At 53.9% G+C, this 14,901-nt stretch overlaps 2 protein-coding genes across 3 annotated transcripts in view; one reads left to right on the top strand and one right to left on the bottom strand.

Moving 5' to 3' along the window:
* The first annotated feature begins 2,023 nt into the window (after positions 1–2,023).
* VIL1 (villin 1) lies at positions 2,024–8,780 on the top strand. The gene is made up of 20 exons (XM_063400758.1): positions 2,024–2,143; positions 3,147–3,248; positions 3,455–3,529; positions 3,666–3,862; positions 4,131–4,239; positions 4,509–4,619; positions 4,716–4,918; positions 5,421–5,499; positions 5,619–5,717; positions 5,814–5,967; positions 6,077–6,177; positions 6,312–6,449; positions 6,606–6,764; positions 6,844–7,023; positions 7,130–7,275; positions 7,370–7,514; positions 7,793–7,981; positions 8,135–8,203; positions 8,379–8,516; positions 8,604–8,780. The coding sequence occupies exons 2-20, from the start codon at positions 3,174–3,176 to the stop codon at positions 8,715–8,717; spliced, it is 2,481 nt and encodes an 826-aa protein (XP_063256828.1). The 5' UTR covers positions 2,024–2,143; positions 3,147–3,173; the 3' UTR covers positions 8,718–8,780.
* A 565-nt stretch (positions 8,781–9,345) lies between these two features.
* USP37 (ubiquitin specific peptidase 37) overlaps positions 9,346–14,901 on the bottom strand; it is a 34,960-nt gene continuing 29,404 nt past the window's right edge. For both annotated transcript variants that reach the window (XM_063400756.1, XM_063400757.1), the window contains exons 22-24: positions 14,051–14,120; positions 13,374–13,512; positions 9,346–12,788 (exon numbers count right to left, since the gene is read on the bottom strand). In XM_063400756.1, the coding sequence (XP_063256826.1) occupies positions 12,701–12,788; positions 13,374–13,512; positions 14,051–14,120 (297 nt within the window). In that variant the 3' untranslated portion in view covers positions 9,346–12,700. The remainder of the gene's footprint in view (positions 12,789–13,373; positions 13,513–14,050; positions 14,121–14,901) is intronic.

The following is a 14,901-nucleotide window of genomic DNA, read 5'->3' as shown; positions in this document are numbered from 1 at the left end:
ATCTTGGAAAGAGTAGTCCTGAGTGTGTGTGTGCATGGGCATGGGTACAGATCACGTGTGTGTCACCAGTGGCTGTGCACGGTGGGGGGACACGGAGCCCCCGGGATCCCCTGAGTCCCCTGGGAGGGGGGGATGCTGCAGATCAGTGCCGGGGAAGCACCCTTGGATTGCGGGGTTGAGGTGTCACCCCTTGCCTGGTGTCAAGGAGACACCTTCACACTCCAGGACAGCCCCCCCAGGCTGCCCTGGCACCTCCATCCAAACTCCTTCCCCCTCCACCTGGGAAAAGGTCTCTGCTGCCATAGGGATGGATATCCTGCCCCTTAACAAGGAGGGGGTGAATTTACTGTATAGGCTGTGCACCCCTCCCAGCTTTGAGACTTCAAAGGCATTTGCTCCAAATAAGGTGTCAGCCTTCCCCATATGGATTGGGAGACACCTGGGGGCAGCTTGTGACCGCCCCCGCCATCCCAGGCGGTCTGCTGCCAACATGCAGGCACTGGGTTCCTGCAGGGAATGTCTCTTAGCTGCCCCCTCCCCCGTGCCCTCATTAGCCCTGTGCCTCCCCTCGTTAACAAAGTCTCTGTCCTCTCTGGTGGCTGCACTAATTACTGAGTTCATTAGTGGCCCGGCTGGGGGGCCCGGGTGGGGGTGAGCCCGCTGGGGCCGGCGTGGGGTCCCCTACCCCTGTGCCACACTGCCAGACTCAGCCCTGGGACGTGGCCACTGAGCAGAGGGTGACAGCAGCCACCCGGCTGTCCCACCCCACCCAAAACGCAGCCCCACGGGGCGTTCTGCACCCAGGTAAGGGTTCCACGGGGAAACTCGTGTGGGGGCAGGAGGTGGGAGCTGGGTGGCAGGGTTAGGAGGGTTTGGGGGCCAAGGGAGGGGAGGGCAGAGCAGAGCTCCCCCTATGGCATCAGGACACCCCCTTTTTTGTGGCTGCCACGCCCCCTGTTCTGGTTCAGCCCGTTATCATTTCGGGGATCCTTGCAGGGGGGACCACCAGACAGGATTTGGGGCTCGCTGCAGCCCAGGCCAGGGTTGCAGGATGCCCGCAGTGCTTGTGGCCAGGACTGCTGGCTCAGCAGGGCAGCCAAGATAAAGCTGCAGCAATCCCGCCGGGCTGGGGAAAATATGAGCGGGACAGGAAGCCCAGGGACCTGCCTGCTGCTGACAGCTGCCCCTCCCACCTTTATGGACGCCATGGTCATTCCCGAAAACCACCTTCGGGCCTGGGAGCTGCTTCAGTCCCTTCTCTCTGCCAACATCAAGGGCATCGTCGGATACCAACCCTTGGGACTGGGGTCTGGGGGCATAGGAAGGGGCATGGGGCTTAGCCATGCCACCACTTTATGTCCTGTCCTGACCCCCAGGCCCCTGCCCCATGTCCCATCTCTGTACCCCCTTTCCATCCCCAAGAGGACTTTGGGGCTCTGGAGACCCTCAAGGTAGGGAGGCAAAGCCAGGAGTTACCAGAGATCTGGCTTCCAGCTGGGGTGTGAAACAGCCTGGGGACAGTCCCATGGTCAGGGTGATGATGTGCCACCAGTTAGTGGGAGGGGATGTGCCAGGAAGATGGTGCTGCATTGCTGTCACTTTATGGAACCTTTTTGGGGGGAGGAGGCACCAAAAACCCCCCATCTCCATGGTCTTAGCGCTCTGTGTCTGGGAGGGTTTGGAGATTTTAGGGTGTGGGGAGTGAAGAACAGGGGCAAAGCCCATCCATCCCCATGGCATCAAGACACCTCTGTTTGTGGTAGATGCCCACGTGTCCTGGTCCAGCCCATTGCTATCACTTTATGGAACTTCTTGGTGGAGTGCAGAATAAAAAAATTCGGTGTGGACTCGGTACCAAGGGCCAAGAGGGGAAGAAGCTTAGAGAGGGCAGAGGAACCACCCTGGGCACAGCCAGCCTGTGGGACAGGGTGTAACAGCACTTGGGGGGGAAACACCCCATGAGTAACGGGGCTCTTAGGTGCCACAAAGTCTTGGAGGGCTGTGGGGACCTTGACTCTGGGCTGTCCCTGCCCTTATATGGTGAGCAAAGGCTGGGACATGAGGGAACAAAGGTCTCCTGGGTGCTGGCACCTGAGCACTCCACCTAGGTACGCTCACCTGCGCACCCAGCTCTGCAGGGAAGGTAAGGGATTGGGGTACGGTGAGGGGACAGAGGGTGGACATGGGGTGGACAGCACATCCCATGGCCACCATCACTCCTGGCATCAGGTTATCGTGGGGATGGGCTTGGGCACCCACCTGAGCCCCACCTTGGGGCTGTGCTGCGGGGGATGCTAGCCCCTGGGTCTGAGGGATGGGATGTGGGTGCTTGTGGGGCAGCACAGTGGGGCCAGGTGGGGTTTTGCAGGGCTGGGAAGCAGAGATCTCCTATCTGGGCAATGCCAGCACTCCCTGCCAGCCTCCAGCTGGGGCACATAGGGTGGCTTTGCCTGACACTGGCTGCTCAGCCCCTCTGTCTGCTTGCGGGGAGCAGCATCAGCCTGGCAGCGATGGCTGTGGACAACCTCGGCAGCACTGGCACACAACACCCCTGTGGAGCCAGGCTGTGCCCTCCCTGGGGGGCATGGATCTGCTGAGGGGTTCGGAAGCAGGGGGTCTGAAGCAGGCAGTGTGTGTGTGTATGTATCTCTGTGTGTGTGTGTGTGTGTTGTGTGTGTAAGCAGTGGCCATGTCATGCTGTTCCACATCATGCCGAGCCGTGCCAGGACAAGGCTGAGCAGGGCCAGTTCTTGCTGGTCCTCGGGAGGAACAGGCCACCCCGCAGCAGTGTCACCCAGCTGTGGCTGCAGTGCTGTGGGTGCCCTGCACAGCCCTGTCCCGTGCTTAAAGACAGGGCAGGGCACTGGGGCACTTACTGGACCCTGAGCCTTTCCAGCCTGGACTCTGGTACAGACCCATTAGCTGCAGTGCCAGCCAAGCTGAGAGGATGGCAGCCCCACCCGTGTGCCCACAGCCCTGACACCGTGGTGCTGGGGGCCCCTCGCCCCGTGCAGCTCTGTACAGGGGGGTTTACAACTGGGCTGTCTGCAGAGCAAGCAGGGAAGCAGATGGCACAGCAGGTTGGCTGTGTCCCAGCTCTTAATGACACTGCCTGCCATTAACGAGGGTGTTGCCGATGCTGGCAGGTCCCCTTGCCTGTGGTACCTGTCACCATGGTGGAGCTCAGCGCCAAAGTCTCCAGGACACTGAACAAGACCACACCGGGCATCCAGATATGGCGAATTGAGGTGGGCATGGGGGCACAGCATTGGGCTGCTTGGGGGGGTCTCTGTGAGGGAAGATCCTCCCTTTGTGTCCTCAGTACCTGGGTTGGGGGGTCTCAGTGCAGCACCCAGGGTTAAACCCAGCTGGTCTCGGTGCTGGTGGCAGTGGGGTGCATGGGGCTGGGGTGGGGAATTCCCCGGCAGGGCTGATCTCTCCCTTCCTTCTGCAGAACATGGAGATGGTGCCAGTGCCCACCAAAAGCTACGGCAGCTTCTACGAGGGGGATTGCTACGTTCTGCTGTCGGTAGGGCAGTCAGGGGTTATATGGGGAGCTGGGAACGGGCTCTGCCCTGAGGGGGGCTAGGTGCAGGGAGGGGTGTCTGTGGCCAGCGTGGCCTGGGGACACAGGGGCTCTTCTAGCGGGGACCGGTGTCCTGCAGACACGCAAATCTGGGAGCAACTTCAGCTACGACATCCACTACTGGCTGGGCAAGGAGTCAAGCCAGGATGAGCAGGGGGCGGCCGCAATCTACACCACGCAGATGGATGATCACCTGGGCTCAGTGGCCGTGCAGCACCGTGAGGCCCAGGGACACGAGAGCGAGACCTTCCGTGCCTACTTCAAGCAGGGACTCATGTATGTTGGTCACCCCTGGGGAGCTGCTCCCGTGGTGGGTGACAGTGGGGAGGGGTCCTGTGGAGACATCCCCAGTGGGGATGGGGACAGCTCTGCCTCAGTGAGGTGGGGGAGGAAGAAGGAGGATCTGGAGCTGGGCTCCATCTATCCATTACCACAGGTGTGGATGGGGGTCCCCAAACACCTCCCAATGTACAGAGGTGGGAGGGAGACCCCAGTGGGGTGAGGGGGGGGACCCAGGGCTGACCCCATGTCTGTCCCCTCCCAGCTATAAGAAGGGTGGGGTGGCCTCAGGCATGAAGCATGTGGAGACAAACACCTACAACATCCAGCGACTGCTGCATGTGAAGGGCAAGAAGAATGTGGCAGCAGGAGAGGTGAGTCATGGGATGTGTGGAGCCTGGATCAGGATCAGGATCAGGCCAGAGCTTCCCCCCAGACACATCTGCTTTCAAGCAGGGCACACAGTGGGTGTGGGATGATGCTGCCTTGCCTTAGGGGCAACTGCTCCCCAGAAAGTCCCTCTCAGGGTAGCGAGGAGGAATACAGGCTGGAGGCACATATTCCCGAGAGGGGCTGCAGAGCCATGGGGATCCAGGCATTCTGCTGCTTGACACCCACCCTTCCCAATCCTGTCCTTCTGCAGGTGGAGATGAGCTGGAAAAGCTTCAACAGAGGAGATGTATTCCTGCTGGACCTGGGCCAACTCATCATCCAGTGGAATGGCCCTGAGAGCAACCGAAAAGAGAGGCTGGGGGTACGGTCAGGGGGTCCCAAGGTCCCCCCTGGAGGAAGGGGAGTCACTAGCCACCCTCTCCCTCATCTAGTCTTATCCCTTCTCCCTTGGCTGCAGGCAATGACCCTGGCCAAGGATATCCGGGACCGGGAACGTGGGGGCCGTGCCAAGGTGGGCGTAGTGGATGGTGAGGATGAGGATGCCTCACCAGGACTCATGAAGATCCTTAAGCATGTGCTGGGTGAGAAGAGGGACATCCAGCCAGCCATCTCTGATGACAAAGTGGACCAGACACTCAAGTCCTCCCTCAAGCTCTACCAGTGAGTTGTTGGGGATGGGTTACACAGAGGAGCATTTTCCATGGTGCCAGAGGGAGCCAGCCATCTCTGCTATGTCCCACAGCTCCCAGCTCTATGGACAGACACCAAGAAGGGTCAAAGCCACAGCAGGGGTGGGGATAGGTCTTTTGGGTGCCATTGGATCAAGAGGAATCTTAGTTGCCAAGAAGATTGGTACCCGATAGAGATGCTTGTGCAAGCATCACCTTTGGATGCTGTGGCAATGCCCCTCAGTGGCCCCATAATGTCTGACACCCCTCCATCCCTCCTTGTGGCCATGAGTGAGCTGCCTGGCAGGGCAAGCTACAAACCAGGTTGCCACCACGGCACACCAAGAGAGCCCCTGGGCAGCACCTGTGTCATGATCTGGCTGGGGAAGGGGATGGGGAGGGGACACCCCCACTAAACCCTACCGCCCTGTGATGGGGATGGGGCTTTCCTACACAGTTTCTAAACCTTTTTTCCTCTCTTTTTCTCTCATCAGTGTCTCCAATGCCAGTGGGAACCTGGTCATACAGGAGGTGGCAATTCGACCCTTAACTCAAGACATGCTCCTGCACGAGGTCTGTCACCCGTGGGATGCTTGGGGGTGCCCAGTTTCCTTGGCAGCTTTAATCCTTCAAAAGCCGGATTTGGTGGACTTGCCTAAAGTCCTAATTTCTATTGTTGCCCCTTCTTCAAGGACTGCTACATCCTTGATCAAGGAGGTAGCAGGATCTTCGTCTGGAAAGGCAAGAATGCCAACAAGGAGGAGAAGCAGCAGGCGATGAGCAGGGCACTGGTGGGTGCTGGATTAGGGGCTTGTTATGGGATAGCCTAACTGCTCCCTGGGGTGCCAGGCACTGCATGCCCACACTCTGTGTTTGGATGCCACCAGGGCTTCATCAAAGCCAAGAACTATCCAGACAGCACCAGCGTGGAAACAGAGAATGATGGGTCCGAGTCAGCCATCTTCAGGCAGCTCTTCCAAAAATGGACTCTCCCCAACCAGAGCAGTGGATTGGGCAAGACCCACACAGTGGGCAAAGTGGGTGAGTGTCTCCTTTCAATGTGGAAGGACTTCTTGGACCGGGATGAACAGCCTGTGGGGAGCCCCTGTGGCCCAAGGGATTTGGCTCACCCCTCTGCCCTCCCCCACAGCCAAGGTGGAGCAAGTGAAATTTGACGCTACCACACTGCACGCCAAGCCCCAGATGGCTGCCCAGCAGAAGATGGTGGATGATGGATCTGGAGAAGTAGAGGTGAGGTGGCTGTGGAAGAATGTAGGTCCCTCTCAGGCATCCCCTTTGCTATACCAAGGGATGCTCTGGGGTCCAGGGTCTGCAGGGCAGGAGGATGCACCAGCTCTGACAGCAGTATACCCCTGTCCCACCAGGTCTGGCGTGTGGAGAACAATGAGCTGGTGCCTGTAGAGAAGAAGTGGCTGGGCCATTTCTATGGCGGGGATTGCTACTTGGTGCTCTACACCTATTTGGTGGGGCCCAAGGTGAACCGCATCATCTACATCTGGCAGGTGAGACCTGCAGGTCACTGCCCCATGGGTGGGGGACAGAGGTGCACCTCCCTGGACTGGGGGTGCCCTGCCCCTTGGGAACAGCATGAGAGTTGCCTCTTCCCAAGAGGGCAAGAGGGGCTGTGATGGGTGCTGAGCCCCCTCCACCCTGCCCAGGGCCGCCAAGCCAGCACAGATGAGCTGGCCGCCTCTGCCTACCAAGCCGTCGCCCTGGACCAGAAGTACAACAACGAGCCGGTGCAGATCCGTGTCACCATGGGCAAGGAGCCAGCCCATCTGATGGCCATCTTCAAGGGCAAGATGGTGGTGTATGCGGTGAGCACAGGGATGTTGGGGCCTGGGCAGGTGAGGGAGCCTTTGGCACTGCTGGTGACCTCCTGTGCCTGTCCCCCAGGGTGGCACCTCTCGGGCGGGCAGCACAGAGCCCACACCCTCCACGCGCCTCTTCCAAGTGCATGGCACCAACGAGTACAACACCAAGGCCTTTGAGGTGCCCGTCCGCGCCTCCTCCCTCAACTCCAACGATGTCTTTGTGCTCAAAACCCCCAGCTGCTGCTATCTCTGGTATGGGAAGGTGGGTACTGCCGAGCACTGGCATGGGTGCTGCCATCTCCGAGACAACTGTCCCTACCTCCTCTTTGGCTTGGGCCAGTGATGGAGCAGCTGTGCTTGCTTGGCAGGGCTGCAGCGGGGATGAACGTGAGATGGCCAAGTCTGTGGCCGACATAATCTCCAAGATGGAGAAGCCAGTGATTGCAGAAGGGCAGGAGCCACCTGAGTTCTGGCTGGCCCTGGGGGGCAAGTCCCAGTATGCCAGCAGCAAGAGGTACCAGTCTTTCCCTACCCGTGCCCAGGGGTAAGATGGGCCACCAATCCCCAAGCAGGGTGAGCCTCATTCCTATCACGCTGACCCCTCTCAGGCTGCAGGAGGAGAACCCCTCTGTGTCCCCCCGACTCTTCGAGTGCTCCAACAAGACAGGCACCTTCTTGGCCACCGAGATCATAGACTTCACCCAGGATGACCTGGAGGAGAGTGATGTTTACCTACTAGACGCCTGGGACCAGGTGAGCCAGGGGAGCATAGAGTGGGGGACAGACTTTTGATCCCACAAGTTGATGTTTCTGGGGTTGGAGGATCAGCATCGGCCGCAGTTGGTGGGATGGGAGGCTGTAAACCTGCCTATATGTGGCCCCATGATGCTCTTTTCCAGCCTTCTTGCTCCAGGGAATGCTGAGGATAGACTCCCAGTGTCCTTCCCCATGGACAGAGGCCGTGTGCCTCTAACCATGGCCCCAGAGGGCTCTGTCTCACCTGGGTGGTGGACACAGTAACTTTATTGCAGGTTTTCTTCTGGATTGGGAAAGGCGCCAATGAGTCGGAGAAGGAGGCGGCAGCGGTGATGGCACAGGAGTACCTGCGGAGCCACCCCAGTGGGCGTGACCTTGACACCCCCATCATTGTGGTGAAGCAGGGTTATGAGCCCCCCACCTTCACCGGCTGGTTCCTGGCCTGGGACCCTCTCAACTGGGACGTGAGTCATGGAGGGGGTTTGAAAGACCAGGGATTCCCTTTGCAGAAGGGACCAGATGTGGGTCTGCCCCCAGGAGCATCTCCAGGGTGCGGGCAGCAGCTTGTCTGACCCCTGCGTGTGCTGAGGGGCCGAGCACTTTTGTCTCCTTCCCAGGACAAGAAATCCTACGAGACGCAGAGAGCTGAGCTGGGCGATGAGAGCAGCCTTGAGCAGCTCGCCTCAGTAAGTGGCACAAGAAGGGCAGCTGGGTGGGGTGGGGGCACAGAAAGCTGTCCCATCCCCTTGGCAGGTGACAGGAGCTGCAAGGACAGATGGTCCAGTGAGCAGACACCTGGAGCCAGCCTGGTGCCTCCATTCCTGGGCCAGGCCCTGATGTGACTCTGCACCCTCCATTCAGGTGCTCACATCCAGGCAAGAAGTCTTCACTGCCTCCACCACCCTTGTTCCCACCAAATTGGAGACCTTCCCTGTGGATGTGCTGGTGAACACCTCAGCCGAGGACCTGCCCCGAGGTGTGGATCCCACCAGGAAGGAGGTAAGATGAGGCTAGGGGGCTGCTGGATGGGGAAAGAGGGAAAGCCCCACCCAGTTCTTCAGCTCAGCCTCCTTTCTCTGGTCCCAGGCCCACCTCTCTGATGAGGACTTCCAGGCTGTTTTTGGCATGAACCGCTCTGCCTTCAGCAACCTGCCCTTGTGGAAACAACAGAAGCTCAAGAAGGACAAAGGACTCTTCTAGGGCAGGAGCCTGGGCACAGGGACAATTCCAGCTCTTTAGTAAATAAAGTCAGTCTGGAAAACAGGGCTGTGGTCTCTCTCCTCCAACCCCAAGGCCCAGCCCCAGGTGTGGAGGCTATTCGGTTATGAGCTGGCACACAGGGAGACAAGGATCTTGACTGGGCACCGGCAGCACAGGGGAGGACCCTCAGCTCCTCCGTCCTGGCTGTGCCCAGAGGTGATGCACAGGCTGGGCATGCGCAGGGAGCCAGGACTCTCCCATCCCGGCACCTGCAGCTCCGGGCTAAAGGTCCAGTATACAGCTGGAGCCACTCCTTCCCTTATCACTTGAACTGCAGTAAATACGTACGGTACCAAAGGTAAATGTGGGGACAGACACCAGGGATCACTTGTCCTTGGATCCAGGAGGGGAGGAGGGCATCTCCCTTCTACTTGGGCTCTACAGGGATGCTGAGAGCCACTGAGGTGTCCTCTGTGGGGACATATCTCTGTCAGCAGGGCCAGGATGGACAAGTGCTGAGAGGCACTGAACACACACAGGATGTTCCTGAGCAAAGTCCCAACATAAAAAGGGAGGCGGAGGTGCAGTGCCCATCAAGAGCCAGCAGAAATAAGATTCCAAGTCAATAGAGGGTTAATAAAGAGGTTTTAATTTCACAAAAATCTATCTACACATCATTAAAAACGGGCAGAGGACCCAAGAGCAAAAACTGTAAAGAATAAAGAGGAACAGGTCTGCTAAAACACAGAGAAAAGCACTGCTCCACATCAACAGTGTAAAGAACCAGTAAGTCAGGGTGCAGGCAGAAGCCAGCGGCAGGCAAGGCTGGAGTCTGGCAGCAAACCCCACGGACAGCAGTTGCCAGGGGTCCTGCACCCCTTTTTCTCTCTTTGGCGGGCAATTACAAGGATAATTAGCTCCATTAAAAACAAAGCAGATGAGTAATTCCCAGCCCCCCTCCCCGGAGCACGATGTTCCCCACGTGCCTGGTGCCAGGGTGAACCGCAGCAGGAAGCGCTGAGCTGGCAGTCAGTCCTTCCTCAGATGCAGGGCGGGAAGGAAGATGCACGGGTGATCTTATCTGTGCTGCACTGCGCAGGGGGGAAGGCGAGGCCGAGGCCACAGGTGTTGCAGAGCTCCGCTCTCTCCTCCCATCAGTCCCACTCTGCTGCTCCAGCTGGGAAAACAGTCCTTGCTTTACTCTTCGTGCAGCCCTGCTGGCCAGGGCTCCCCAGGGACCCGCACACAAACTCCAGGTCATTGAAAGCTCTGCCCCTCTCAGATTAGGGGTGTAAATCAAGAGCAAATTACCACAGTCAGACAACGAAGGGATGAAAGGAACAGAGGGATGCGAGTTCCTTGAGATTCTGTGCTGAATCACACTTGTACTACGCTAGGTTGATTCAAAGTGGGTAAATGTTTAACTGAGGAAGAGCTAGTACATGTTCAGGGCCCACAACTAAGCTTCACCTACCTCTACCCAAAAACAGGTATCCCACATGGAAGGGCCAACCTTACTGAACTTGCTGCTGCAACTGTGTGAGCAGTGGGAGTGACACAACTGGTGGGCAGCACACCTCTTGAGGATTACACACTTATCATCCTCCCCCCGCCCCTGGGCAGGGAAATAGCTGGCTTCTGCAAGGAAGGGACTCTGTGGACACTCCTGCCCAGGTGAAGGTGCAACTGAGCTGCTGTATGCCAAACAAAAAGCTTAAATTATAGTATATGTCTGCAAATTCTTAATGACTAGAATAACAAGCAAGAACTTTCCATAAAACAAGGAACACTGGTTTCAAGCATCAGCTTTTGCACCTTGATCCAAACAAAACTGGTTTTAAACAAAAGTTACTGCACTGAAAAATCAGGCAATGTTTGCTTTTATTATAAATTAATTGGAGTGCAGCGCTTTGTAAAAACAACCTTGCCACCCAAAAAAGCAGAGCTGACTTCTGATACTACAGGAATACCAGTTATTTACAGCACAAGCACAGGATGTGCTTGGGGAAAACAGGTTTGCCCTCTGGACGGAGCAGTCCATCACATTCGCAGGGCGATCAGGTCAAAGGACAACTCCCACATCACCACCTCTTCCCATCGCCCAGAATTCGACCAAAATTAGTATTGACAATACAAAAGTATAATGCTTTGTAATAAATTAACACACACCCCCCCTTGGGCTGCATCTCACCAGATAAACACTCTGGCATATCTACAACCAAGCCTTGCTCCTGGCTCAGAGACCAGGAAGACGCCACCATGACCAGGGCCCCTGTGCTCGTCCCACCTGGGGACTGGGAGGGAGGTCAGTCTTCACCACACCTGGGTCCTCAAGTGCTCGGGGTGGGGAGGACACCCACGCTGCCACTCGCTGCTGTGCACAAGTGGGAAGAGCCCCCTGAGGGCAGCGACACGCCCTGCCAGGATAAACTAGCGTGGAAGTGCCCGTGAATGGTGCCTGCTGTCTCCAAAATCGATGGTTTTTTGTCTGCTTTGCTGCAGCCGATTTATTCCTGAGAAACTCCTAATGATAGTTTAAAAAACTCAGAAACTATCTCAACGGCAAAAAAGGTGATTTTCTTTTTTTCCTTAAAGAAGTCTTTCACCTCTCAAACTCAGGCTGCAAAAATCAGAACTAGAGGCCAAAACAAGAGCAACTACTCTGCTTACAGCAACAACTTCTCTGAAATGAGTAAATGTCAGTGAAAGAAAACATCTGCCCCTGCTTCATTAGTGCAAAGGTGCTGAAAAAAAATGAACTTAATAGGCTTCTCCCCCACTGCTGTAACAAGCTACAAAAGGAGCATCATGCTTCTAAAACCCAGAAAAAAGTATCATTTCTTCCTCACCGTGTTAATGCTGAACAAGGGCCTTCCAAAAGCTTTCCACATGGTTTAGTTTCACAGTTAGAGCACTCTTGCACTCCTCAAAGAGGAGAACGGAGAAATGGCTGCAGTACAAAGCCTCCTACCCTGGGGTAACACAAGACCATGGCAAGACCACAGTTCAATCACAGAGCAGTTCAAGTGCCAGGTGCTGCGCAGGAAGGGTAATGCCAGAATGTTCCTTCCCTCCCAGAATATGCAGAGAGGCTGTTGCTCACCTCCTGCCACTGCTCTGTTTGCTCCAGGTACTCAGCTACCCCACAGTCACACTGGAGCAGCCCTAAGCAACACAGCTCCAGTGTGCAACACAGCACATCCAAGAGACCTCACCTCTCCCAACAGCACTGATGCAACAACCTCATAGAGAAAATGCAATCAAATAATAGAACTTGTAAAACAAAAGAAACCACATATATAATCTCACATCTAAATGAGGATGACAGTGAACGGTGTAAAAAAACAACAGAGCTGCCACTAGGTATCAATACATTCCACAGCACCGACAGTTTGTTTCCTGGAACCGCACGTAAATAGCAGAGCGCTCACAAGCCCATGAATGTCACAACGCATCAGCTTGAGTGATTCCAAAACGCCTGTTAGCCAGATGACTGGCAAGAGCCTGCTCAGTGATCTGGCTTTCCAGTGAATATTACTAACACAACACACACCAGCTTACAGTCTATTGCTTAAATTGCTCTTGGAGAAAAAGAAAAAAGCGCCAAGTGATATGTAAATCTTCACCACTCACGTCTCACAGGTGAATGGGCTTTTAAACTCGAGTCTCTTTTTGCACTATTTTTTTAAACCAGTTTATGAACAGCTGTAGTCTTGTGGCTTGTTACAACTCTTTAAGGCTCCATGCTGACAAAAATCATTTGAGAAACATTAAAAATTTCACCACAGGAGGGTCGCTCTGGATGTCAAGGTTTAAACACGAAGTTCAGGCCCAGGACTTGCACAGATGGTTCAACAAACGGAGCGTCCCATATTTCTACCTTTTGTCTCATGATTTGGCCCTGAGCTGTTTGTTACTCCTGCGTGTCTGGCACAAGTTCAGAATCTTCCTTGCCCCTCAGGAGGAACAAGGTGTTTTACTCTTCACAGAGGCTGACGAACCGATCTTCCTACTTCCATGCTAAGTGGCTGTGCATTTTTTTCTGTTTCTAGTAACTCATCGAAGATATCTCTAGAACAGAAGGAAAGACCAACAGTGAAATTTTGTACAACAACAAACCGCTACATAAGAGAGCCCTGAGGGAATCAGCAACTGGATTTACTCCACACACCCAAGCATTACAAATCCTGGCAAAGGAAGATGTCTTATCTGATCTCCAAGCACCAGCAAAGACAGAAGAGTGGGACACAAACCTTCTCCAGTTCAGTGTGCCTGAAAACATGTAATTTCTACCTACAAACCTCATTTTAGCTGTGTCCTGAGATGACTGTAGTTGCAACAACACAGCTGTTAGGAGTAGGGCTAAGAGCATTAATAAATATCACAGCACTTAAGGAAAAAACCCAAGCTCCACTATGATTCCTGGTAACACATGCACTGAGACACTGAATGCCATTCCTAAAATACAATTTAATGTGTTTGTTAGAACACTATGTATTATTGACATGCAATCCCACACCTCTGAACTTGGAGCACATAAACTTTGTCATTCTGGAGACATTCTTCATCCTAGCAGTAGACCAAAGGAAGAAGAGAAGCCTACTTCCTCACAAACAGCAGGTAATTTCTAGGACCAAAATTCCCCAAGACACCTACTTGTGCATGTAGAAGAAGATGTATCCACTTCGGTCTCTGTCACATTGAACAGTGGTCTCTAGAGTTCTAGAGACTTCCAGGTCATTGTAGGTGAACCAGGACTGCTTCTTGATATCATAGACATCACTGATATAATGACCTTAACAACAGAATCACAGAATGGTTTGGGTTGGAAGGAACCTCAAAGATCATGCTCTTTCAAACGGCCTGCCATGGGCAGGAACACCTTCCTCTACACCAGGGTGCCCAGAGCTTTATCCAGCCTGGCTTTGAACACTTCTGGAATGGGGCAGCCACAACTTCTCTGCACACCTTTGCATGCTGCGCTTCAATCAGGGAGCTGGTTAGCTAGGTATCCTGGCCCAGCCAGGATATGTCAGATTTAACTGCTAAATCTATGTCAGATTTAACTACTAAAAGACCCTTAAGATGCTGGTCCCTCAATCGGCTAGTGACAAGCACAAGCAATGCTACAGACCCCATAAGCTGTATGCTTCCTATGTGCCATAGTCAGGCCCCATGATAATCCCCAATCTGCTCCCCCATCAGCCAGCCATGACAGAAGATTTGCTCTGCTGCCTGAATTCTTCCCTATAAATAATTCTGCTATGGTAATTCTGTATTACAGACTTTTCAAGCTAGGTAAGAGCTGAAGAATAAAATGTGGCATCTTTTACCTGAAGATGATGTGCTTCCAATATGGCTGACGATGCTGATGAGACGATAGGAGTGAGGAAGCTCTCCTGTCTGGGGAAAACAAAACCAACAAAACCCCTACAATTAAAGCTTTCAGGCATTCTTTTTTTTTCCCTACATAGCTTATAGATAAGATGAAATATACCTGAGATATCAACTTTGGCTACTGTATTCAAAGCTCCAACCCAGTGAAGGACTACAGAAACACACACCCTGGTTCACACCAAACAAGGAGTCCTTCCAGAAGTGGGAAATGTGTATTTAATCTATCAGCAAGCCAATGAACATGCAAAGGGGTCTCACTGACCTCAGAACAGATGCTGACATGAGCTCTACACTGCAAAGTTTTCTAAACAACCATTTCCTGAGCAACTTCCACTGATGTCAGAATTAATCCAGCAAATAAACAGAAAAGCCAAAAAGGAACACCATGCTTACTTCTGAAATATCAAAGACATACCATTGATAATGGTACACAGATTCAACAGCTAATACTGGATATGTAGCACAAATTCTTTTGTCCTGCACCTGTAATGTCAGTGGACAACTGACCCCTTTACATCCAGGAAACATGCTCTATGAATGGCTTTTGACAATTTATTTTTTTAATATTCTCTTGACCAGGAAATGTTACTTATAGAATTCACTGACAATACTGAAAAGAGAGCTTCTTAGAGAAACTCAGAAGGTTTCTGAAGCGGATTGCTGATTTTTTTTTTTGTAATTAAAATAACACAGTAAGACTTATGGATAGAAATTTTCTATGTTTTCACTTTAGAATATAGACGGTTCTTTTAGCTTCTACACCTGCTCTGTAAAACTACCTTCAATA

The sequence above is a fragment of the Prinia subflava genome, chromosome 6, assembly GCF_021018805.1.
Source record: "Prinia subflava isolate CZ2003 ecotype Zambia chromosome 6, Cam_Psub_1.2, whole genome shotgun sequence".
In the NCBI taxonomy this organism is placed as follows: domain Eukaryota; kingdom Metazoa; phylum Chordata; class Aves; order Passeriformes; family Cisticolidae; genus Prinia; species Prinia subflava.
This window is presented reverse-complemented; position numbering and strand designations above follow the sequence as displayed.

Coding starts and splice junctions, on each gene's coding strand:
- VIL1 (XM_063400758.1), top strand. CDS start 3,174: ATGGTGGAGCTCAGCGCCAAAGTCTCCAGGACACTGAACAAGACCACA. Junction 4,620..4,715: donor ACCGAAAAGAGAGGCTGGGG/GTACGGTCAGGG, acceptor CCTTGGCTGCAG/GCAATGACCCTGGCCAAGGA. Junction 7,276..7,369: donor CAGTATGCCAGCAGCAAGAG/GTACCAGTCTTT, acceptor GACCCCTCTCAG/GCTGCAGGAGGAGAACCCCT.